The sequence below is a fragment of the Carassius auratus genome, chromosome 13, assembly GCF_003368295.1.
Source record: "Carassius auratus strain Wakin chromosome 13, ASM336829v1, whole genome shotgun sequence".
In the NCBI taxonomy this organism is placed as follows: Eukaryota; Metazoa; Chordata; class Actinopteri; order Cypriniformes; family Cyprinidae; genus Carassius; species Carassius auratus.
The window spans coordinates 18,147,643-18,173,128 of record NC_039255.1 but is presented as its reverse complement, the minus strand read 5'-3'; the positions used below and the strand labels follow the sequence as shown (position 1 = coordinate 18,173,128).

The 25,486-nt window shown below is 35.6% G+C and overlaps 1 protein-coding gene across 5 annotated transcripts in view; it reads right to left on the bottom strand.

Moving 5' to 3' along the window:
- The window catches only part of LOC113112944 (E3 ubiquitin-protein ligase MARCH8-like), a 77,083-nt gene that overhangs the window by 48,877 nt on the left and 2,720 nt on the right, over positions 1–25,486 (bottom strand). For all 5 annotated transcript variants that reach the window (XM_026278899.1, XM_026278894.1, XM_026278896.1 and 2 more), the window contains exon 2: positions 11,867–12,048. In XM_026278899.1, coding sequence (XP_026134684.1) covers positions 11,867–11,962 — 96 coding nt within the window. In that variant the 5' untranslated portion in view covers positions 11,963–12,048. The remainder of the gene's footprint in view (positions 1–11,866; positions 12,049–25,486) is intronic.

Here is a 25,486-nt window from a genome sequence, read left to right as displayed (position 1 = left end):
TAGCAACTACCTAGCAACACCTTGGCATTGACCCAAACACAAGGAAAAGGTGCAGCACAAGTACCACATTTTCTTCATAATAAATTTTAGACGGTTCTATCCACTTGTTAATGTAAGAGAAAGAAAGCAGTTTTATTATTCCGGTGAACCATCTTCAAAAGAATGTGTATGTGGCCATCTCCAAGATTATCTGACGGATAAGTCTCCATTTGGAACTGGTTGCCATGGCAATTCAGTCCTCCACTGCAATGCATTATTCTAGCACCTAAATTGATACATTTCCATTTCTAAAATGATATTTTGAAACATTCATACTTCTCAGGCCAGGCAGCAGCTTTGTCCATTACTGCATTTATCTGCAGAGTGGACTGTAACATCCTGATTGCTGTCATTTCTCATGTGGAGAACTTGCAGCATGAACATCACAGCCCCATCAACACAATTTAGCAGACACACAAACCCTTCATTTCTACAGCTGAAGTCGCCTCTATTTTCCAACCATCTGACTTGACTCTTTCATGTAACGCACACTTTTCACCATCCAATCAGTTCCCAATGACTCAAATCAAGTACCATAAATTTGGTTAACTGGACATCCTGTTTCACTCTGAAGCAATTGTAACTGGGGAAAATATAACATTATTCGCTATTAACTAGTTGCTTATTTCATGCATATTATTTGCAAACTGGCAGTTTACTATTCTAGAGCCTATGTAGAGTTGTGGTCAGAATTGTTGGTACCCTTGGTCAATACGATATAATAAGGCTGTGAAAATAAATTTGCATTGTTAAACTTATTGATCTTTTATTTTACAACTGAACAAAAATCTAAACTTTCATTGAAGAATAAGAATGAAAAATGGGGGGGGGGGGGTTCTCATTATGAAATATATTGTTTTCATTAGGGCTGGACGTTATGGGCAAGATTTATATCACGATATGTTTTTTAATTTCGGTCATGTACGATATAATTCCGATATCAATATGAACACTATTAAAAAACCCTCGTAAAAACACCCAAAATAGATGTCTGTGCATACAAACTTATGAAAAATAAATTTGACAAGTCTATCCAGGTCAAAGCAGCTACGCTTATGAACACTTCTTTATCAGATCAAATGAAAATGCCATCGAAACTTTTCTGAATGAAGCCGGTTCCCTTCAGATATACATTCATATAAAACACAATCGTATTTCGATTTTGAAACGTGCAGTGCTCATGTTTATTCAATAAATTCAAATGCCACAAATAAATCAATGTATAGGATATACTGGTAATGTATATCAAAATATCAGAAATGTGTTTAAATCATATCACATATTTCACATATTGAAATAAATAATATTGATATTGAATTATTGTCCAGAACTAGTTTTCTCTAACACATGTTGGCCATAATTAATGGCACCCTTAGAAATTCATACGAGTATGATATATCTGTAGAACATCTCAATTCATAATTACAATTTTGTAGCACAGCAGGATGATTATGAACATGAATTTATCCAGCCATTGCTTCCTGTTTCACAGGAATATAAATATAGGTGAAAACAAAGGCCAAATTCCCAAAATCATACATCACTATGAGTAAAACCAAATATTTTAGTTCTGATGTGCAGCAACAGATAATTGAGCATCACAAATTATAAAGTGGCTTTACAAAAAGAGCTAGAGCATTGAAAATTCCCGTTTCCACAATCAGGGCAATAATTAAGAAATTCCAATCAACTAAAGATGTAACAAATCTTAGTTAAAAAAGCGTTAATTTCTTAAAAAATAATAACAATTTAACTGACCCCAAACTTTTGAACTGTAGTGTATATGCATACAGAATTGTAATTGGTCTTCCTTCCTACATTTATTTGCATATTCATTTCAGATTGGTATTGTTCTATTCATACTTGTGACTACGTGTTGATTTTTTAACAAAGCTGATTGAAAAGAAGATGCAATTCAAATAACACACAAGTCAACACTAAAAACATAAGCTTACAGCACATTATTCTTTTGTTGCCAAGCAAGCAGCGCTATTTCCACCAGGGAATGCAAATTTAGATTTAAAATGACATGAATATAACAACCAAGTTAGAGCAAATAGAAATCTGAAACAAAGACATTCCCTTCTAGTCCTGCAACAAACCTACGATCAGAACATGACCAGAACACAGATCAATGTTTGACTGCCATCCATCATTTCCCAGCCTGTTTTCTAACCCAGCATCACGTCCGGACTGGAGTGTATAAATAGCAAACCATTGTGAAGCATTTCAGCATCAGAGATGTGATGAGACAAAGATAGCTTGATTTCACAAGAGTTTCAAAGTAACAAAGAACAGGCAGATTGGTTCAATTACAGAATAAAGCATTTCCTGATCAATTCAGTTCACAGAAACTACTTGCAGTCTAAAATGTTGTGATGTGGATAAATAAGCAGCTAATGACAAATAACTGTTCTTTAAGCTTAAAAGAGAGAATGGACAAGTAATCATCATCTAAGCATCTTATTATGGACGTCATATTAAAAGTTGAAGATTAAAATAGGTCTGTCATGCAGTGGGGTTAGACAAGAGTTTGGTGGGAGTGATATCTGTGTTTGTGAATAGTTAACACTGCAACATTTACATATGCAAAGCTCCTAAATGACCCTAATGTTCTCAATTAGATAGAATAATCATAGTTATATGCTAGGAGAATGATGGACCTCTGAGGCACACTCTCTAAGAGGCCAGCGTTTGAAGATGGCAGGGAGGCAGGGGGCATCTAAAAGCATCTTCTTCTTCCCCTGTCTTGGCAGAGCCCCGATTAAAAAGCGTTCAGGAACACAGCAATTGATTTCAGAGTGAGCGAATCAGCTGGGTCGTGGGAGTCTAAAAAACGCCAATCAACGTGTCACTGTTAATTAGGCGCCACTCGGAGATGGCCGTGAAACTCTGCTTCTTTCGCAGGGTGAAGAAGAAAGCACAAAAAGAGCCAGAGCTGGAGGGCTGCCTGAGCTCATGCGTGTTTTTTCTCCCGAGAGACAGAGGACAGGGCTGAAGGTCTTATCTCAGCCTCTCGCATCAGCTGGAACAGGACCGAGCTAGTCTCAGCATCAAAAGGCAAACCCAAGGATGGCAAAAAGTTCACTGAAATCTGACTTTAAGACTTTAGGCAACTTTTAGGAGTAAAGACACAGGTTTCTTCATCAGTTCGTCAGGCAATGAAGTTTAGGATGCATAATATATGGAAGCCAAGTGGTCTTTGTGTTTTGTAGTTTTAGAATCATTCACTCACTCTCATACAGTTTTAAACCTGAGACCTGAATTTCTTTCTTCTGTTAAACATAAAAGCTATTTTGAAGAATGTGGGTAAGTACTATTAGTTGGCTGTCACGGACATGCTTAAAATACAGGTATACATCCGCTTTCTCTCAACTGTTTACTTTCACTTTAGACATAACCAACTGTGTTGTGTGTGTAAACCTTCTGTGTTTTTGGCAGTATTTTGAGCTGTACATGCTCAGAAAAAGAGAATGTCAGAACTGCAAGTAAATTAAGTGTTTAACTGGTAAGGCTTTAATGCTCATGCAAATAATGTACTTTTGGGATTGCGAATAAGTGCAGTGTCCTGTGAGTGTAACTCTACTGCTGAGTTAACATTTGATGTGAATCTTTGTCCCGTTGTACAGTATATTGAGATGGAGGCAAAATCTACAGGGTACAACGCACATGTGGTTTATTTCAGAAACCTCTGCTGTCTTGCTGCCTCGGTGATGTCATCAACTAGACCGGGCCTGACAACACAGATGAAACGAAAGCTTGTGATCCTATATGACTGGCAGGCTATTTCTCACACATGATGAAAACTATATGCCATCTTTTCACAAAATTCTCACTTTTAGAGTTGCAAGACCTTCACCTAATGCAGGATGAAAGGCTAAACTACCAATTTCTGATATAAACCTTTAATGCAACATATATTTAAAGGAATTCTGTTGTGTTAATTAACTGCCAAAAGGTTTGGAAAAAACTACACTTCACTACAAGATAATTGTATTTTTCATAGTGCTGTCAATTGATTTTAAAAGAATTAACTAATTAAATCGCACGGTTTCTGAAATTTACGCTATTGAATCCCACAACATTAAAGTTTTCAAATATACTTTTATAATTGCAAAAATTTCCCATTCAATCTGCAAATGAATGTAGAAACCACTTAAAGACACTAACATTTTTTGACTTAAGGCAAGTATCACTGATACCTTTAGTACTAATGACTCAAGGAAATTGTTTTTTTCTCCCTCATATTTAACCATTGACTAAAACCATTCAACATTAGTCTACAGAATAATTGAGAGCTATCAATTTTAAAGGGCCATGAACTGAGAAATCAAAAATCCATTGATCTTTTGACAGGGAAGAGGTCATTGTTCTATAAAAACATTCTGTAAGTTTCAGAACTCAAAACATAGTAATTAGTCTTACATTGGAGCCAATCTGCCAAAATGTCAGATTGTATAATGTGCCACTTTATTTTGTAATAGAGCAGGTAAACCCTACCATCACAGAAGATCATCAACGCCTGCTTCTACATCACTGCCTGTTTAGCTCCGCCCACTGATTTGTGCACATAGTGTAAATAACGAGAGGCAAACGCAGGACTACACAGAAATCAAAATATAAAGATGCTCTGAAGATAACAAAATGCTGTTTAGTGCCAAGTTGAATAAAAACACATTCTTTGCATCGCCTTCCTTCTGATCTCAACATTAGGTAAAAAGTGACCAGTGGATAAATTTAATTTTGAATGCAGTTCCAGAATGCATCAGTAAAAGTTTGGTTGTTTGTTCACTTCATTTTACAGCTTCATTTACAAACAAGGCACAATTTAACGCAGGATTTTCAGAGAGATTGAAACTATATTGGATCCCAGTAATGTCGCACCACAAAAGTGAGAGCAACTGTTTTTATTACGTGAAAAATCTTGATAACATTATAAGTGGACCTCAGAGAACAGCACAAAATAAAATAAAAAAGGCAGTTCATGACCCCTTTTGGGGACATTTATAAGACTTTAAAAAATAACAACTTCTAATTTAAATGAACTTAAAACAATCCTGACATAAACACATTATAATAAAGTCACATTTAGCTACTTGTGCCTTTAAATAAATTAAATAAATCCCTCTCAATGTTAAAAAGTCTGTTACAGCCTTGCATTAAATTAATTAAGACTGAAAGTAAATACATTTATGTTGCAAAATATTTCTTTTTAAAATAAATGCTTTTGATTAATAAATGTTTTTGAACATTCTGGTCATCAGAGATTTATGTAAAATAATTTACACAAAAATATTAAGCAACAAAACTGTTTTCAACATTTATAATAAAAACTGAGCAGCAAAAAAACATATTATGAAATTCAGCTTTACAAATCACAGGAATAAATTAAATGTAAAAATATACTAAAATAGAAAATTATTTTAAATTGTAATTATGTTTTGCAATATTACTCTTTTCATACTTTTGTTTAAATAAATGCAGGCTTGGTTAACTCACTAAACTTTTTTCATTAACTCATTAAAACATTTTACCGACTACAAAACTTTAAGGGGTACAGTTCACTTTTAAATTATATAAATAGTTTAATCTACTGAAAAATTGACAATTTATCCAGTATTTTTATTTCATGCTAATGCCAAACACTGTTGAAATCAGTTTGAGTCTAGTCTCCAATCCAGTACAACAAAAGCACTATTTGCACAATGCAGGACGATGAAGCCTATGTAGGGCCTTCTAAAACGTTCAAGTATGAGGTTTCAGTTCGGTTAGCTAACTGGGTTTTGGAATATATCAAATTTAGTTTCCTGAAGACTAGTTTAACTTTCTAATAAACACAGGGCATCATCTAGATGACTGCATATAGTTAGCGCACCGACTGTGCTTTCATCCACCGACAGTAGTTTACCCAGTTCAAATGCTCCCTAGGTTAAGAAAATATTGTGTAAGCACTGCCTCCACCTGTTGTCATCTAAGGCAGCATCTGTGTAGCATCTGAAGGTTTCCCTGGAATTTTCTGAAGAATATAAACTATAAGGGTGCATTCAGCTTGTCAGTTTCTCTCAAAGCCGTTCACAATGAGGACTTGATGATGAGAAGGAGCTCACAATCTGTTGCTGGCAAATGAGAAGTGGGTCATTTTAGCTTACAATAATCTTAATCTCTCAAAACAAATCAAGTGAAGGCTGGAATGGTACAGCAGTGTGGGTAAAAATCAATTAATATTTTTTTTTTCATTCAATTAAATGGTTAGAAATAAACACATTTTTTATTCTAGCCATGGTATTGTGGGTAGTGCACATTGATTACACATGAAAGAGTGTTTGTTTTATGGACAAACAAGCAAAATCATGATACTGTACCCTTTGAATTATAATATACAGTATACAGATCATTTTCCAATACCGATATATGGTGCAATGCAATTTTCTTTCCCTGAAAATTCCAGCCCAGGAAGTTAGGGTGCCTGTATATTTTCCATATGCCACCAATAAAGTTTAAAAGTCTTAGTTAAGTCTTCTTTGTTATTCTGAAACCTCAAACTAAAATGACATTAGACAGTCATTTATATAGGAGAAACTATGCATTGCACTCAAGCATGCAGTCCACTTAATGCAAAAGAAACTTACAGATTTGACAGTGTACTCCGCAGCAACATTATACACCACACTCTGAGCAATGCTGATATCACTGCAAATGTCAAACACTGACACAAACAAGTTGCTCTGGCAGTCACACGGCACCTTGGTCTCTCTCGAGGAGATTAGAGTGTTGAGGAAGCTTAAAAGCGTCCTACAAAGATAGTGCTGGCATTAAAATCCTGTTGCTCCTCAGTAAACATTCCCCCCCAAGCTTCCTGGTGGCTTCAAGTTATTTTACAGAGCTGTGAGGCTCTCATCCTTATTAGCATATTACTAACATTCAAAAAGCCCAAAGCAGGGCATTCTAGGGAAGACAGATTTGAACAATATGGCCTTGTTAACGTTTGGCCAGTTTCCCTGCCCTCCGGTTTACAAAGCGCTTTTTCACAATATACAGACTTACAGAACAGCCAAATTTACATTTTTCACAGATAAATACAGTTGTTTGTATTCATGCCAAAGTGGCAGTTCAATTTCTGTCTCCTTCTGTTCACGTCTGTCAGTTCGTGAAGTCAAGGCTCATTCTCTCTGCATTATTTGAGAGATTATTTCCACACAGCAGCTGCTCATGAAAGCGTCATGCTGTTCGACAAACAGATTTCAAGAAGACGTTGTGTCCAGAGGTCAGCGTTTGATCACAAAGCTAGAAACCACTCCTCGCTTTAAAACGTTTTTCACATATCTCCTCTCTATTTTTATATATATATATTAAATAGAAAAAAATCTCTTTTACTGTATTTCTGATCAAATAATTGCAGCCTTGGTGAGCATAAGAGATTTCTTTCAAAAACATTAAAACACCTTACTAACCCCAAACTTTTAAACGACAGTATTCCTTCTTCAGATAAATAAAAATAATATTCTGCAACAATGCACATGCAGTTAGTGGACATGCTTTGACATGCTGTGGTGTGGTGCTGAAAAATATATTATCAATAAAATAAAATAAATAAATAAAAAGTAATCATGCCATTTCAAATCTGTATGACTTAGGCCTATATTTTCCTGTTTGTATACAAATGGAGATAAATGTCTTCCCAATACAATTGAAGTCAGTGTCCGGATTTTGGACTCTATTTAGTTCAAAAACAGTTGAAACATCATTAAATATATATATTTGTTTACTTTTCACTTTTGCTATTCCTTCAAGTGTGGGTAACCAAAGTTTGAGTCTGGATCCCAAAAGGTCTGTAGAGTCAATCCAGGCCTGTTAACAGTGTATTAGTGGCACTGGGATATACTGCTGCCTGATGATATTCATTTTAACAAGATGGTGGTAGATTTTGGCAGTCACTGTCACAGACACTTAGATTTCATTTAAAGGTGCCATCTGTAATGTTTGGCAAAAAAAATCAAGTCATACTCCACATTCCATACCAGATGGGGGCAGTATGGCTCAATAAAGTGAATTGGTCTACTCTAGATTAACAAACGAGAAACGGCATAGTCTCTATGCTCCGCCTCTACTTTCACAACAACCCTACAGCCATAGCCGAAGCCTAAGAGGACGTTTTGCCTCCAGAGGAACGTTGGGTGATGTCAAGTGATATTGAAACATGACATCTTCAAGCTACTCCCCTTCACCTTTACCAGTCAATATATTCCTATTCGTTTTGTTCATATCACATTTTGAGTTGTATATACACATTATTTGAATTAAATTAATTTGACAGACAGCATTCTGTCAACATCATTGGTAAACATAAGACAGCTGATCAAAGCTAGCGCCAACCAACGTAACCAGAGCTGCCAACTCTCAAGCATTCACTGTGAGACACACGCAATTGACTCTTTTCACACGCTTTCACACCACACATCAATTTTCTCACGCACAGAAAAACCACGAAGCAAAGAGGACACGGAGACCAACAGACTAGACAGAGCAGGTTAGTTATGAAATAAAACAATGGGTAAATTATAGATAGCTAATTATCAAACGCAGCTACGATTAGCCATCGCTAACGTTAGCACGTTTATCGAACAGCCTTCGATAGATTTCTATGTTATAACTTCCCGAAAACAAATAAGTAACACAAACATATAAAACAAACTTCTAGCGAAATACTAACAGCATCTAACGTTAGCTTACCAATCCAAAAGAAATGTTGCAAGTTCGGAGTCAAACTTCATTTCTTTCAGGTCCATCAGTTTTCTCCAGCGATTGAAAGCAGTGCTGATGTTTACTCTGGTTTGGCTCCTTTTCTTATAGGATTTGATTTGTGTTTCCGATCGCAGTTGTTTCCCTGTAGCGGGTGACACTCTCTTCCCTGAACTGAAATGAAGTAGTGGGCTGTACTTTCCACACGAATGACATCAGGTTCAAGTACACGCCCACAAGCCGTGCGAGTTATTCGTGTATTGCAGGTTGGCTGGTGGTTATGTTGCCCGCATACCGCCTCCCATGGCCGAAACTGGTATTACGACACCTGTCGGGCCGGGGCTAGTAATGCTAATGCTAATTAAGGTTGATATCTCTGCAGCACTATAACTTGCCATTTTTTTAATGACATCATCGCCCTTATTTCTTCTCATTCTTTTGATGCGTGTAGGTCATGTTATGGATATTTTTACCTAAATTTTTGCATATGGCACCTTTAAAAGATCAATTTGACACTGATATGAGTTTATCAGGTTTGTACAAGCAAAACAATACAAAGAAATATCACCGTGACATGTACCTGAGAGTTCTGCCACTTGTTCATTTCAGAGCATTCAATAGCACTGCATCCGCAATGGGAGCTGGCGCTGAATCTAAAGCAGTGGGAATGAGGGTTTCTTTCCACAGAGACACAGAGGAGGAGTTGTCTGCTGCTGGCAGATGGGCTGTGCTTTCTTTGCCTAAAGGCGATACGCCCCCCGGCTGATCTGTATGCTGAGTGAGAGGTAAACGATACTGTCCTCAGTCTGTACCAAACACAAGCTCCAGGTGTTAAGAGTAAAGAGTCTCTCTAGACTCCAAGAGATTCAGTGTGGAGCTCAATCATAGGAAACCACTAACGAAGGAATTATAGGCAAGAAAATTTACGAAAAATGTCCTCAAAACTGATGAAAAACAGAGTTTGTGTTTGAGCATAAAAGGGTCATACTAAACGCAGCATAATCCACTGATGGAGCTTTGAAGGATTGTGGTCATTAAATTCCTGCAGGGTTTGATTATCGTGACTCGGTGACTAATATTCATGGCCCATCACCCATCTATGCATCTCTGACCAATCAACATCAATCAAAAGAGCCTCATTAATTACACTGAGTGCCATCACTGATGTAGGGTGAGTCTCACGGAGCCTGTCAGGAACATGAATGTCATATTTTAGCACAAAATCAAAAGAAAGAAATACAAAATGAAACCAGCTTTGCAATGTAACATCACTTACATGACAATTAAGCCCATTGCCCCCAATATATATATATATATATATATATATATATAAAAATCACTTTTGTCATTCAGGCAGAAACTTGTCAACAAGTCAAGTCAACAAATCGAACTGACAGACAGCTAAGTCCAGCTATATGACCATCAATATCTCCACGATGAGCTTGATACACAAACCACTATCCATGGACAGACACAGAGTACACAAGACTGAAATTCTATAAAAAAGTTCAGCCACCAAACAGTAGAAATGTAAACATGCAGAGCCTTTGATTAAGAGTGATTCTTAGAAAATAGTTTGGAAACGATGATTGACATGCCGACATTTAGGATTTAACAGACTTCCTGCTACTTGAGCCAACAAAAGGGGGAAAAGCAGCTTGTCTCCTGTTTCCTGCCCGGCTCTGACAAACAACCAAACAGCTGATGGAAATACCCAGCCTCAGGCCACCAATGAAACAACACTCATTAGTGTCACCGTCCAGTCTTCCTCAAACAGAGTGCCGGACTACAAGAGGACAAAAGAGCCCGGCTAAAGAGCTGCACAAGCTGAAAACTGATGAGGGTGAATATTAAGATTCCTTTGGGCCTAAGTGTTTATGAATCAGACTTCCGAGAAAAGAATAAGGCAGATGATAAATCATGGGTCACAAGGCTAGACAACATCTGACACCACAGCTTCCCACCTGTGAAACACAGTCTCAACCTATGATACCAAAACTCTCACTTGCACAAAGTCTTATCATATCCACATGCATTTTGGGTAGAAAAGATATCTCTTTAAAGGAATCATATCATTAGAAATTAATTTGTTCATTCATCTTCTGTAAATTCAATATATTTCACTATCATTTAAAAGTTAGTGTCAGTATAATCCTTTTTTTTCAAAGAAATGAATACTTCAGTAAAGACATTTACAATGCTACAAAAATGTATATTTCAAACAAATACTGTTCTTTTGAATTTTCCATTCATCTATATGAATGTATAACAGTTTCCTCAAAATTATTAAATTTGAAATTCGAAAGCATTATGAACTTATGAAAAATGAGACTTAAAAAAATAAATTAAAAAAAGATTTTTTTTTTTTTTCACAATAGAATATAGATAACATCAAATGTTGAAAGTGAGAGATGATGATTTATTCAAAATAAGACCAGGATTGTAAATTAAATGAAGAGTCATTTGAAGAGACCTCATGCTGAGTAAACGTAAACAATTCTTAAAGGCACAGCGTCCCAAATATTTCCTAAGTGTTTGAGAAAAGCTTAAAATGTTAATGAAACCAAAATCATGACCGTGACTAACATAATAAGAGAATAAAAAAACACATTTTAACAGTCAACACAAAGGCCACAGGCACCATGATTAAAATCACACTTTGTTTTATAGTTCTCCTCGCTCATAACATTTCACACAGTCATTCCTGCCTGCATCACTTACTGGAAACCAGCCCCCCCTTCCCCACAAGCACCCACTCTTGTGTATGTGTGATTTCCTCTACTTCGCCTACTTCCTTTATCGTAATCCGTGCAGTTTTCATAATTTGCAGGGTTCCTTGAAAGCATATAATATAAACAGTACTTGAAACTGAGTTCACAGAACAGCTGAGGAACAAACAAGCTTTTCCAGCCCAGACAGAGGAATATGTGTGTGTACAAGGTTTGTCTCTAAAATCCTAGAGACTCTGAGAGGGCAAACAAATGTTCAGAACTGTAAAAACAGGATACTGTCTTTCAGTAGGAATGAGGATGAAGGTATAGCAAGGGTCACAGATTATAGTACTGTGTCTATCAGGTGGAAGACGAACCTGTTTATCCTTTTCCTTTGCCTTCCCGCTGCTGGACACCCAGGAGGAAGTGACATCACGAGGGATGACAGAGATTTGGTGCAATGGCATGTTCATCCCCGCAGTTCAGTGGAGCTCACACTCTCTGAAGCTGAAGCCTGTCCACCAGCACTGGCATGATGGAAAGAACCACTAATCCAAATCTGACAGAGAGACAAAAAAATTAATGCTTCAAAAAATATGATCATCCATCATTTTATTCATTCCTACTGCCATAGTGAACAGAATATGCATACAAAAATATATTTTAAATCAACTGCCAATAACTGCTTTTTGTGGATGGTGATGTATGGCTCGGCGATAAAATGGTAATCATCGCAAAACACTTGTGTGCAACTATACAGTAAGTAGGCTTTTTAATCTACAAATCACCATCCTTTACCATGGATTTACTGTAGTAACACTACTGCACCATCGTATTGTGGCAGAAATGTGGGATATTCAGATTGAATTTTATTATATTATTAATGTAGACGTATTAAATATATGAAAGGAGTAGCTATAACATTGTGCATTTATACTAAATGTATTCAGACCACTGTTTTTCTAACAAGTACATCATATAGTTAAATTTTTTACCATGCTACTGATGTGCTATATGTGTGGTTTTAAATTTGCTTATCATGATCCAAATGCATGCCACTATGGAAGACCAATAGTTAATTTTAATAAAAATTAAACAGACATAATAATTAATCATTACCATATAAAAAAGAGGTTGTTTCAAACAGATGTTACTGTTTTGATAAAGAACATCTGCATTCTAATTCAAGCTACTTTGTCAACTCAAGCTACTGTCAAATATGCAACTCTGAGAGAAACAAAATTTGTAATATTAATAATTATATTAGCAATGCAAACTGCTCTGAAGATACAGTACATTTCAGAATCAGGCAACACAAATTTTTATACAATTTTTTTATACAATATCACTCATTAGAACATGCAGAAATAAAAAAAATCATTTTTTATTATTATTATTATTATCAAGATATCTATTTTAAGGAAAAAAGAACTGGAAGTGTAAAGAATTCAAAAACGTGGCGTGTTCGTCATGTTCTGACCATAAAGAATAGTTTTACCACAATTAATAAAGAAATAAAAGATATTAAATTATTTTGATAATTTACGATATTGACTGATATGAAAGAAAAATTATCAAGTGTAGTCAATTTTAGCCATAAAGCCCAGCCCTAGTGTGATTATAACTGAGCCAGGTAAACAGCGCTGACTTTTCTTATTTAAACACTCGTTCAAGATCAAGCATATTTCAACATATTTTTCAAATGAATATCTATATAAATTTGCAGCCTTTTGTCACCAACCTGGAATACTCTGACAAATCCAGTGACTATCCAATGAATTAATTAATTAATTAACTGATAAATATATAGATACATACATACATAAAGCCCTTTACTCCTGTTGCCAATTCAGCAAATTTCAGTTTTTTGCACCATAAGAATCAGATGGCAAATTAAATGAAATAATAGAAGGATAAAAATGTTCAGAAAATCTGTTAACGAGAATCTTGTTTTAAGACCAACAAGGATGTTGATCAGGAAAACATCCCACACGGTGAAATCGCGGTAAGTTTTTACAAACACTCCAGCATTTTAATTGAACTACAAAAACATCGAGTCTCACGCAGCGAGTGAGGAAATGAGAAGCAGCAGTAGAAGTTAATTCACCAATTACAAACCGACTCCCATATTCTCCATAATGAAATGCATTCTTTGAAGGAGAACAATGAGCCCAAAACATGCTGAGACAATGCAAAGTCTGCTTACAAACAGGCCGTTAACTATCAGCATCTGCTGCAAACATAACGGCAGTTATAATTCTCTCCATTTAGTGACCATGTCAACGGCCGTGTTGTGTGTAAGACTTTGCATCTAGTATTGCCACAGTGACCACCAGCATCGTGACAAAATTCACCAGTTTGGCACTGCAAACTGAAGATTATGCACCGTCTGCTGGTGCAAGTGACTTGATTAACAGACACACAAAACTGCAGAATGACAAACTGTTGGACACTGAAGGGAGCTACTGACAATACTGAATATCTCAGCACTGTTTCAAACCAACAGTGCAGTCCAAAAGCTCGAGTACACGCTTTTTGTAAATATTTGTTTTTTTTTTGTCTGTTTTGATTTTTTATTATTTTTTAACAAATAGAATTTTTGAGAATACTGTTTAAAAATGTAATATAAAAATATACATATTTATTTTAAATGAATGTAAAATGTCAATAAAACACCAATAGGTAAATGCATTTCAATCTAATAAATATAAACATAAATATATGAATAAATATCATTTTCATTCCTTTAAATATATATATATATATATATATATATATATATATATATATATATATATATATATAAAATAAGAAGATATAAATATAAAACATTTTAAAACTATTTTGACATCATTAATAATCAAATAAGCACATTTGTGACAGTGATCATGAACTCATCTGCACATGCTCTTTGGAACACAATAATTGTCATTCTGATAAAATAATATGTAATGAAAAATACATAGAAACTTTTACAATAGTGGAAACTAGTTTCAGATTTTTGGGATCCTACTGAAAAGCACAACAGCTTGAAGTAATTTTCACATTTGGTTGTGTGATCATCAGGGAATGCATAAGATGATCTAATATTATGATATTGTTATAATGGTCAACACATGGGGAGGAGCGAATGAAATCCTCCCTTTTTGGCGTCAAAAGTGCCATTAATTCATAAGCTGCTCACAGAACAGCTGGTCAGTTCATACGGATCCAGGACTCACAGCAGGACAGTTATCTGAGCAGAAACTGCTCCACATGACTGATCGACAGCCCGTGCTAATAACACCGCATTAAAGCAGAGGCCACGTGACTGCAATCACTCATGTGCAGTCGGATCAATAGGCCGAGGATAATTTTGAGCACTCTAAAACAAAGGCAGCAGCATATGGTTTACTGCCAAGCCCGTGAGATGTGTGACATGATGATGAATCTACAGGATCTTGGTCCATTTTTGTAGGTAGATTTCATGTGTTCAGTGTCGACGGAAGAACAAACACACAAAAAAAAAACACATCAATCTCGTGGCTTTCTTTTCAATAAACCAGTGACTGGGTGGGAAAGGGAGCTAGTGGTCTTAGGATTTTCATAAAATCAGATGTCATAATAACAATACTAAATCATGGTCTTGAAGCCTCTGGAGTGATGACTAATGCATTCCTGATCTAAATGAGCGTTGCAGAATGAGAATGCCTCAACGCAGTCGATCAGGGTGGAGGTCTGTCAATCTGATGTGCCACATACAGTATGTACTGTTTAAAGGTCATATTTAACTACTGTCATTAGCGTGAACATTTGGGCGGTGTTATGCAAATCCTCCCACACAGTGATGTAGTCTTACATCTTTTATAAAGAATACAGTATTTCTTTAGATTTGAGACTTTAGTCTTTGCATCTTTAGGGATCTTATTTATTCACAAACAGCATGTAACTCTCCAAAGAGAAAAAAAAACTTGAAATCAAATCATGTGACCCTGTTAATTGTTGGTCGACTAAAGAGAGAAACTGGAAGCCAGGTAACAAACAAGGGACCAATGTGAATGGTGATGTCACTCAGGATGTTTACAGTTTGTAACCTAGCTTTTCCTTGAACCTGGCTCAAGAAGAAATATAACTATACAACCATTCATTACCGTACTTGGAACCACTCAGCCCAACAAGGTAAAAGCATCCATTAAGTAACCGCTTAACAACGCCCTAACAACCTAATAGCAATGCACTAAAACCCAAGAACCTTTTAGTAACTGCACTGTAACACTCCAGCAGTTTGACAGTGAGTATTGCAGAGAATATTTGTTCAGAAATGTTCAAAACTAGTTGTTATGATTAGCATCTGGGGATCAAGGAAGGAAATGTCCCTGCGTAACTGAAATGCCTCAAAGAGAATAAAAAATGTTGGGTTTTTTGGGTTCCTTTTGGAGTTTCGGAGAGAAATACTGTGATAAATTATTGAAAATAGACAATATGTTCAAATATGGTTAAATAGCCGGTCTTATATTGCACATAGTTTAATAGTTGCATTGAATTGCATTACATAGCTCACATACAAAACTGACAGAGTAACAAATGGCCTCTGCTCAAATCAGTCACCAACTTCAAGCTCATAAAACAAAGAATGGCTAAGAGGACCAGCAATGGATCCCTGCTGGCTGCATGTGATGTATGCTTTACGACTGCCACAAATACAACTTCCACAGAGCCTAGAGCAGGGATTTCAGTCTTAAGGTGCATCACATTAGCAATATGAAGCACAGCTCACACAGAAGTCACAGCTCTCTATTGCTACTCCGTGTAGCCAACTTGAAGCCACTGCAAAATCTGTGGGGGTGAAATCTTTCGCCCTCATGCAAAATGTCCAATTGCGTAGATTTCTGCTGAAATTATGCACTTTGGCTGTGGAAAAAAAAAATTTCGCCAAATAATGTTAAATATAACCACACATTAGAAATGCTAACTATATAGGCAGCTCACTAGGTTTTTGGAGGTGTACTTCTCTTCACACCTCACTGTTACACAAAGTAAAACTACAAACAAGCAATATTAAGTTAACTGTAACTCTACAGTTTTCATTTCTAACACATTTTAATTCTATGAGAATAGAGAAGTCCACACCAAAGCTATAATGAATGATAAAAACATTGACAGCCAAACCGAATCCACCCAATTTTTAAGACCATAAGCATTTAAAACAGCAGACAACAAAACTGCAGCGCGAGCTTATTATAAACAGTGCATTAACTTATCACCCCTTGAAGTGGAAACTAATGCAGTTATCATTGTAGTTATAACTCCTGGTATGAACGGGCTTTAACTCTCTGAGAGTAAGAGAGAGTCGCTGCACTGTGCACTGAACTGATCAGGCTGGTAAATTATCCCATTTCCACAAAGGACGATCCATCAATGAGCAGCTGCCGCTAGAAATGACATGAGATCGATAAAGCACTGGATCTGTCTAAGAAAAAAGCCTGAGCCTGTGTGTTTCCCCTCTCTGGAAAATCCTTCTGCTGGTCTCCTGTTTGAGAGATAACGCTGAGTGCCAAGACTCTAACCCACATTTATTCATCCATGCAACTGTAAAGGTGACATAGTTAGACATTCCCTTCGGATATTCCTCCAGAATGAAAACAGAAAACAGCTAAACTTCTGAATATATGATCTATGTTTCCACTTAAGAAGATGTCAGCGTTGGGGCAGCTTAATAATCTTAATTTAAAGGAAAACTTCAGTCAAGATACTCTTGTAATTGACATACTACATACAGTATTTACTTGTCTGATTATAAATTGTTACATTTGATTTTTTTCTCTTTTACTCTGTAATTAATGACTCTAGAAGATTACTTTGCATCCTTGTTAGTGACAGAAGCACCCGAATGAACAGGAAAATACAAAATTAAGAGTTAACTAGAATAATCAAATGTCAGAAGAATACTAATTATAAACTGACATAGCCCACAACCAATTTGCATTCCAACCTAAATTCGAGATCATAATAAAATGGAGTCAGATTTGAGTTTAACCTAAATTCAATAACTTTTCAAGCTGAAAATACCAAATATGCAGGAAACCTTCATCCAGCACTGAATACCTACCTTGGGCCAAGTGCATGGACCTTGCATTGCACTGGTTTGGTGCTCAAGAAATATTCCTTATAGGGATGTTCATTTTGGTTATTTTTCCTAACTGACGCGTTAACCGAGTTTCGGTTAATTTTTGTGCTGCGTGAAAGGAAACCAGACAGCAGAAAGCGGCATCCTATTTTTCTTTAGTCTTATAGCCAATTACAAAAGCACAAAGATTTGTTCTTATTGTGAATGTACACAAATGAAGGCAAACCTTTTACAATTCTGATTATCTTTATGATTAAAAGGAGAAGTTGCTTTACTGTTAATAAAATACAGTCACTCAAACATATGGGGGAAAAAACACACTGCTCAGTTTAAGTATACAGTTTAAGTATATAGTTTACAGTATATTGTGAAGTGTTATCACCGTACAGCCGTGATGTTAGATTTTTTTTTTTACATTACATTTTTTTACATTGATATTGGAACGCGAGTGTAGTAGCCTAATGAATAATATTCAAGTACATCTCTAATACAGAAACATTTGATTTTGTGTCAAATGACAGATCCAACGTTGGTTTCAGTTTCGTTTCAGCCTAAATAAATTCATTTTGGCTTGTCGTTTATATTATTATATAGCTTCTTATATTTTTAATTCTTGTTCTTTTCTAAATACTGTTAATTAAAAGGATTTGATGTGGAGTGAGGGGAACTAAAATAACCTAGCTATGTTTACAGTGTTTATAATAATGTTTGTAAACATTTGAAGTCGACATTAGGCCTATTTCTGAATGAAATAATAAAATGTGACTTATGGTTTTTTTTCTCTTTCTATAAAAAACACAAGTTGTTTATACGTGTAGCGTATTTTAACCATGCAGCAATTTTTTTTATATATTTTGATAAATTACTGAAAATAAATAAATAAATTACTTTTTAAACCGCTAAACTAATTTTATTAATCGGTCAAAATTCTTAACAGACGGTTAACGGTTAACCGGTTAAAATAAACATCCCTAATTCCTTAGAATTCTCAATGTTATGAAAATTAAAACAGTCGCCTAATATTTGTGTGGTGATTTTTTTCAAGATTCTTTGGTGAATAAATAGTTCAAATGAACAGCATTTATTTGAAACGGAAATCTTCAGCGACATTATAAATGCATGTACTGTCACTTTTGATCAATTTAATGCATCCTACATGAATAAAAGTATTAATTTATTTTACTGACCCAAACTTTTCAATTGTAGTTTATATATATATATATGATTAAATTATATATCTGTCCAGCTCTATATGCATTGCATTTTATGTCAAACACTAACAAGAGAAAACGAGCAGCACCTAAGTTTTAATCCAGTGTGTTAAAATAATAAAATAATGTGATAAAATAATAAATTCTGATGCTTATTGTTTCGTGGACAGAATGATTAAAAGCAGCATCTGCATAAATATTATACTATAGATACAGTAATTCAATGTTTTGAATATTTATAAAATAAATGCCATTCAGAGAACAGAACTGAATTGGTGGAAAAAAAAATATTGAACCAGTGCTTTTAAAAGAATACACAGAATGAGTGAACCAATCCACTAAAATGAACAATGTTGTGAAAAGTAGCTTGTTACTAAAAAGCTACTCTGGCTTGACCTATTGCACACCACTGAATAAGTAGTAAAGTTACAAGCCTCACTACTTATATTTAGTTAGTTACTCTGCCTCATTAGATCCTTGAATGTGAATCTGTATTCACACCTTGGTTGCAGTTTTCTATTCAATTCTATTTCCTATAGTAAATGCCAACAAGATTGATCCCTGCTGTTTTTGTCACACGCCTTATTATCTAGCATCCTCTAGATTTTTACCAAATGGGTAATTTCATTGTCAGGTAGTGTCATATGTGACCGGGGTGATGATATCAGATAGTTATTCAAAGCTTAATAAATGGCTTACTGGCTTAAACCTCATCAGTGTGCAATATAACATGACCTCGAGATCAGAGCGGGACACAAACTCCAGCAGTACTGGAACATCCTCACAGACTGTTAAGAGATTAGAGCGGGATAAACTGGACTTGATGTGCACTGATGAAAGCCTGCTGATCCTCACACACACACACACACTGTGCTGCACAGCAGTACTTTAATTCCTTCATTTCACATTCAGAGGCTAGAATGAGCTCAAGAATAGTTTATCCTAATGTTTTGCGCATAAACCCATTGTCCATTTGGGAAACCAGAATTTATGAAGTGAAGTGTTACTGACCAACGCCTTGCTCGATGTGGTCAGACCTGCTGTCGTCTGAATAAGATAAAGACATTACTATGACATTTGCATGTTAGCTTTAATGTGTCTGTCAGTTTCTTGTGGAAGAACATGCGTTTCTGTCACGCATCTGCACTGGAAACATTAACAAGATGTCAGAACGTTCTGCATTATTAAACAGTTTCCTCAATCCTGAATTCAACTATAAAGCTATTTCTAGTGATTTCTATTTCTATAAACCTTCCCTAACACATCAAATCCAATCCAACCACATCAGGACCAAACAAACAGTGATTGGCTGTTTTCATGTCAATCAGACAGACCTTTCCTGTCTAAGCGGGCTCTTCTTGATCAGAACAGGCTGAAAACTGAATTGGACTTTATGCCAATAGTGAAAAGATTCATTCGACTTTGTTTGCAGATGGATTTGCGAACCATTGTGAGATTTGCCACTTGCAGTCAAAGGAAGAACTGAAAACGAAGATGTGAAGTTGGACACTTCTAACTTGCCATCTTGAATTGCTCTTGCGATATTTAGATCGCATATGTCACAGTGACGTGGTGTTGACATTGTCTCAAGTCATACACTGATTGTCTATGCTAGTGAGCACACCAAAAATCTGGCCTCGTGAGATTAAGAAACACATGACCTAAGGGCATTTTTGAACACACACAGACACACACACTTTCTCCCAGCTCAAACGGTCAGAGACTTCTAAGTAAACCTTCTCCCACTTTGAAGACATATCCTGAAAATTTAATGGAGACAGCAGACCTTCCCGGATTTTCAGCATTAGTTGTAGTTTCTGTCAAAGCATCTCTCCATCCGCACAGATTCAGAGCGGAGCACCGAAGGAAAGCGGAAGGCGGCTGACTTTGCAAGAGGATGAAATGTTTTGAAAATTCATACAGACGGACATAACATTAACAACGATAAAATACATTGATAAATAAAAACATACATACATGCATATATATACACACATATACATACACATATATATATATATATATATATATATATATATATATATATATATATATATATATATATATATATATATATATATATATATGTATATGTATGTATAATAGTCACTTTCAAAACACAAGTACCAGCATGTCCAATTTATTGTTATAAAAAGAAAAGCAATAACGTAATGTGTGATTCTATGAAATTGCCCCATACAAATACAGTTATGGCACTGCTGAATCAATTCACAGGTCCACACTCATTACGGCGGTCTCTGGAAACAGCAGGCACAGCAGGGAGACGAGCACTGAGACGAAAGTGCAAAATTCAGGATCATTGATTTTTCATCATACACTGGAACAAAATATCTTTCCTTGAATTTGGTGCTCACAGACTTTAATAAAACTTAAGGTTAATGCCATAAGAGGGAAATGGCATTTGCAGAACAATAAAGAAAAACAGTATATGCTGCAGACAATAACATTGTTAATTCAAGGCTTTAACCATGAACCATGTCTTTAACATTGGCAGGGGACCTACTTATATATATATATATGTATCTAATATATATATATATAGATAGATAGATAGATACCTTTACATTTGAACCAAATTAAATATAAATGACAGGTTTACTCAATATCAGGCTATACAAGATTTAGATGATTTAGTTTTTTCACCAGATCGGTTTTGGAGAAATGTAGCATCACATAACTTGCTCCTTAGTGCATCCTCTGCAGTGAATGGGTGCCATCGGAAATTATTCCAAACATCATTCTGAAATAAGAGTCCATAATACATAATAACACTTCCTCCATGGAAAAAGTCAACTTCCTGTCCTCTCACATCAAAATCCACAGACATATTTGATAAGAACGGTCTTAGACTGTAACACTGTTCAATCTGTGCCCATTTCTCTCCTGATTCAGATGAGATGACTTTTCACTGGAAAAAGCAGTCTTATATAGAGGTCCTGTATTTTAGCCAGAAGAGAGAGTTTGGAATTAAAAATGTCTTAAAGATGAATTTGTTTATTACAAACCCTTAGTTTCTCACATCACAAGACATTGACTGACGGACTGGAGTCAGTGAAGTGTGGATTATTGTGATGTTTTTATCAGCTGTTTGGACTCTCATTCTGACGGCACCCATTCACTGCAGAGAATCCATTGGTGAGCAAGTGATGTAATGCTAAATTTCTCCAAATCTGTTCTGATAAGAAACAAACCCATCTATATCTTGTAGCATGAGGGTGAGAAAACTTTCATCAATCTTTCATTTTTTGTTGAACTATTCCATTAATGTTCAAATGGAAACAATGAGAAGCAGCTGGGCAGAGCTCCTTGGAAAATACCAAGGAACACAAGGAAAAACTTTCTGTTTCCAACCAGAATCCAAGTCCAGGGCCTTGGGACTCTCTTATGAAAAATGACAGATAAAACTGCTCCGAATTGTGAAACATATAACCTTATACATATACTGCTTGTACATAATCAGGCCTAGGCTAGATCATCATAAGCACACCAGTGATGATGACTGAGCAGCAATGCAATTCATCATTTCATAAGTGGATTATAATTGTTCTTTCTCTGAGTGGCTCAAAGAACTGTACACTCCATCTCTATTAAAACACATTTTCTGTGTCCAAATGGCCTTACTCAGAGCAAAAAAGCAAATAATCTGTAATGGAAAGTCTGATTCAACTAATACAAATGTACAAAATAGTGACATGGTGTCCAAAAACAGGTCTAATCTGTGCCCTTATTTACACTCCCCAAACAGTGAGCTTCTATTATGCACATACTACACAGTGGGCCCAAAAGTGTGTTTATGCGTGTTTAAAGCAAATAACAGTTTGCAATATCAAGCAGCATAGCATACTGTTTTTGTAAATAAAAAGTAAATGAAAGCAGAGGATGCTGGAAGCCTCACACAAATATAAATGGAAAAAACTGCTTTTTTCATTAAAACAGGCGGACAGTATGCAGTTTCATGGAAGAGAAAGAGTGCAGTATGCAGGTCTTAATAACAAGGTGATCTTTTGTTGAGTAAATCTGAACTCAAACGAAGCAGTGTAGTTACCAAAATCTCTCTCACATACAGGCGAAGTATACTATTGCAATCATGTTTCTCAAAGCTCTCAGATTTGTAATCCCTAAAGTCATGCAATTAGCCACTATGACATTTGTGTTAGGTGTATCTGCTTTAAAATCAATCTTATCAAGTCAAAGATATTTGTGTGTGTGTTTAATAAAAAGCAGCAACTATTCCAAGCTTCTTTTGCAGGATACAAGTGTGCAGGGTTTAGCTGTGCTGTTGTTGGCTGCCAGAGTACCAGCAATAAAGGAATCCTGTAAAGTGCTTGTTTTGCAAACCAGAAAATCTGTCCAGCTCTATATGCATTGCATTTTATGTCAAACACTAACAAGAGAAAACGAGCAGCACCTAAGTTATAATACAGTGTGTAAAAATAATAATATAATGTGATAAAATAATATATTCTGATACTTTTTGTTTCGTGGACATAAATCTCCAAACTTCGCCCGGAACAGAAGCTGTATGTAGGAAACTATAGAAACTACAGGGGCTGTCTGAAACTGTGGTGGCAGGTGCTTTTTAAAACCATTTTTAGGTTAACCATAATTTCTTCATAAGTGTATTCTTGTTTCTAGTAGCCGTACATTGAGCAGTGATGTCTAGACAATGCCACTTACTATTCTGTAACGTCCGTCCTTTTTTTGTCCTTGTTAGAAGAGGAGTTTGTTAATATTTAACTATGTTCTGTCAAAATAGATGTTAGAGAAACAGCATCTGACTGCCCATCTGACTCTGCTTTATCTTCTTTAAACAAGCACAGCAGCATGCAGTTGATCTGAATGAGGCATCTCTGATTCACCCCTTAAAGAAGATGGCATGCATACATGCATGCTTTTGCTGCTAGGTTTTTGTAATGGTGAAAAAAAGTGATTTTAACAGTAAAAGACTGTAAAATGCTACAGTAAAAACCTGTTAACTGGTTAAGAGTTAACAGTAAGTTTACATACCATATTCAGTGAATAAATGTAATTAGATTTAATGTAATTTTACAGACAAATACTGTTAAATATAAGTTTTTTTGGAAGTGAAAAAGAAAGTCATTGTATAAATTTACAGTGACATACCGCAATTGTTTTTTTGTTTTTTTTAGTAACGTTTCTTCTTAGTTTTTTTCTTATCAGATGTGAACATTAGGGTTTAATCTTACTTTAATGTTGTTAAATGAATGTTTCTTGCATCATTTCAGTATCGTGTGTCACCATGATGAGGTTTAGTGTTTGTGTGAATGACACTGTGCACCTTCTATAGAAGTAGGAAAGCGGTTTGTGATGAGCTGTGGTTCATTACATGACTTTCTCATCATCAACAGTTTTTGGTGGTTATCAGTGCATTACAATGTTTCATAACCGATATCAGTACTTCAATATGTTGGTTTATAAACATTAAATCAGTTAATGAAATACATATTTTATTGTGAATTTAAGTCTGTAAAACCTAAAATGTTGCAAACATATTTTTTTACGGTGAAGTTCTGGCAACCACAGCTTTCAATGAATATAATACAACAATTCACTAAGGAACTATTGCTTTTACTCAACAAGGATGCATTAAACTGGTCAAAAACGACAGTAAAAAAACTATTTTAATAAGCTCCACTATTTGAAGTATTATCCATGATGATAATACAAATAGTGTGGGACAAGTGTTTTGTTCAAATAACTAACCGTATGCATGAGCAATATAATATAGCATATAGCAAACTCCACTAATTACTTTGTGAAAAACTTGAAATCACCAGAGGGACAAATTAATGGAATTCAAAAAATGTTCTATCTGTAGCTCTAAGTATTAGATCTCATTATGGGTTTTCCTACAGTCTTAGAATAAATCGTTAAGTGTCTTAGCTAATGCTGGAGTGGATATGTAAAACCTCCGTCAAGTGCATCAAGCACATTTGAGCACAAAGGTGAATGTGCTTCATGAATAGACAGTATTAAATGCAACGCACACATGGAGAGATTGTCAAATAGCGGCCAATTTTACAGGAATTTGCCCTATTAAGAGTTTTCTAATTTATTTGCAATTTAGAAAAATGTTTTCGGTAATTAAATGGCTTGCTGAGGTCAAACCAATTTCAGAGAATCTAATTACTTTTTACAGTAACTACCTACATCAGCTTTTGTTTTTCAGTCAGAAACAAAACCAATTTCAAAATATAACACTGCAAGCGGTCCACAACTTAATCATTACGTTTATTTTAATCAAGTAGTGTTATTGACCTATACTTATTGTGTTATTACACATATGACTATATCTGGCTGGACTGCAGACACCAGTGCAATACGAGATAGCATGAACTCCATTTGCAGCTTTCGATACGGAGATATACAGCTTTTCATTGCAGGTCTGAACTTCAGCTACATACATCTTTATGCTAATCATAAACATTTCATGCAGCGAAGGCCCAGGGGCGGGAGTTTGCCTTTTCTGAATGAGGATGCAAATGAGATATCCGGACTTAAAATCCATGAATCTGGATACAGCGAATACAAAATTATTTATAGTAGAAGCTTCAAAAACACATGGGAAAGGCCAAATATTGTTTTTTGACATGAATGTCAAAGTGTTCCGAAACCTGTCTGTTTGTTGGTGTGACACT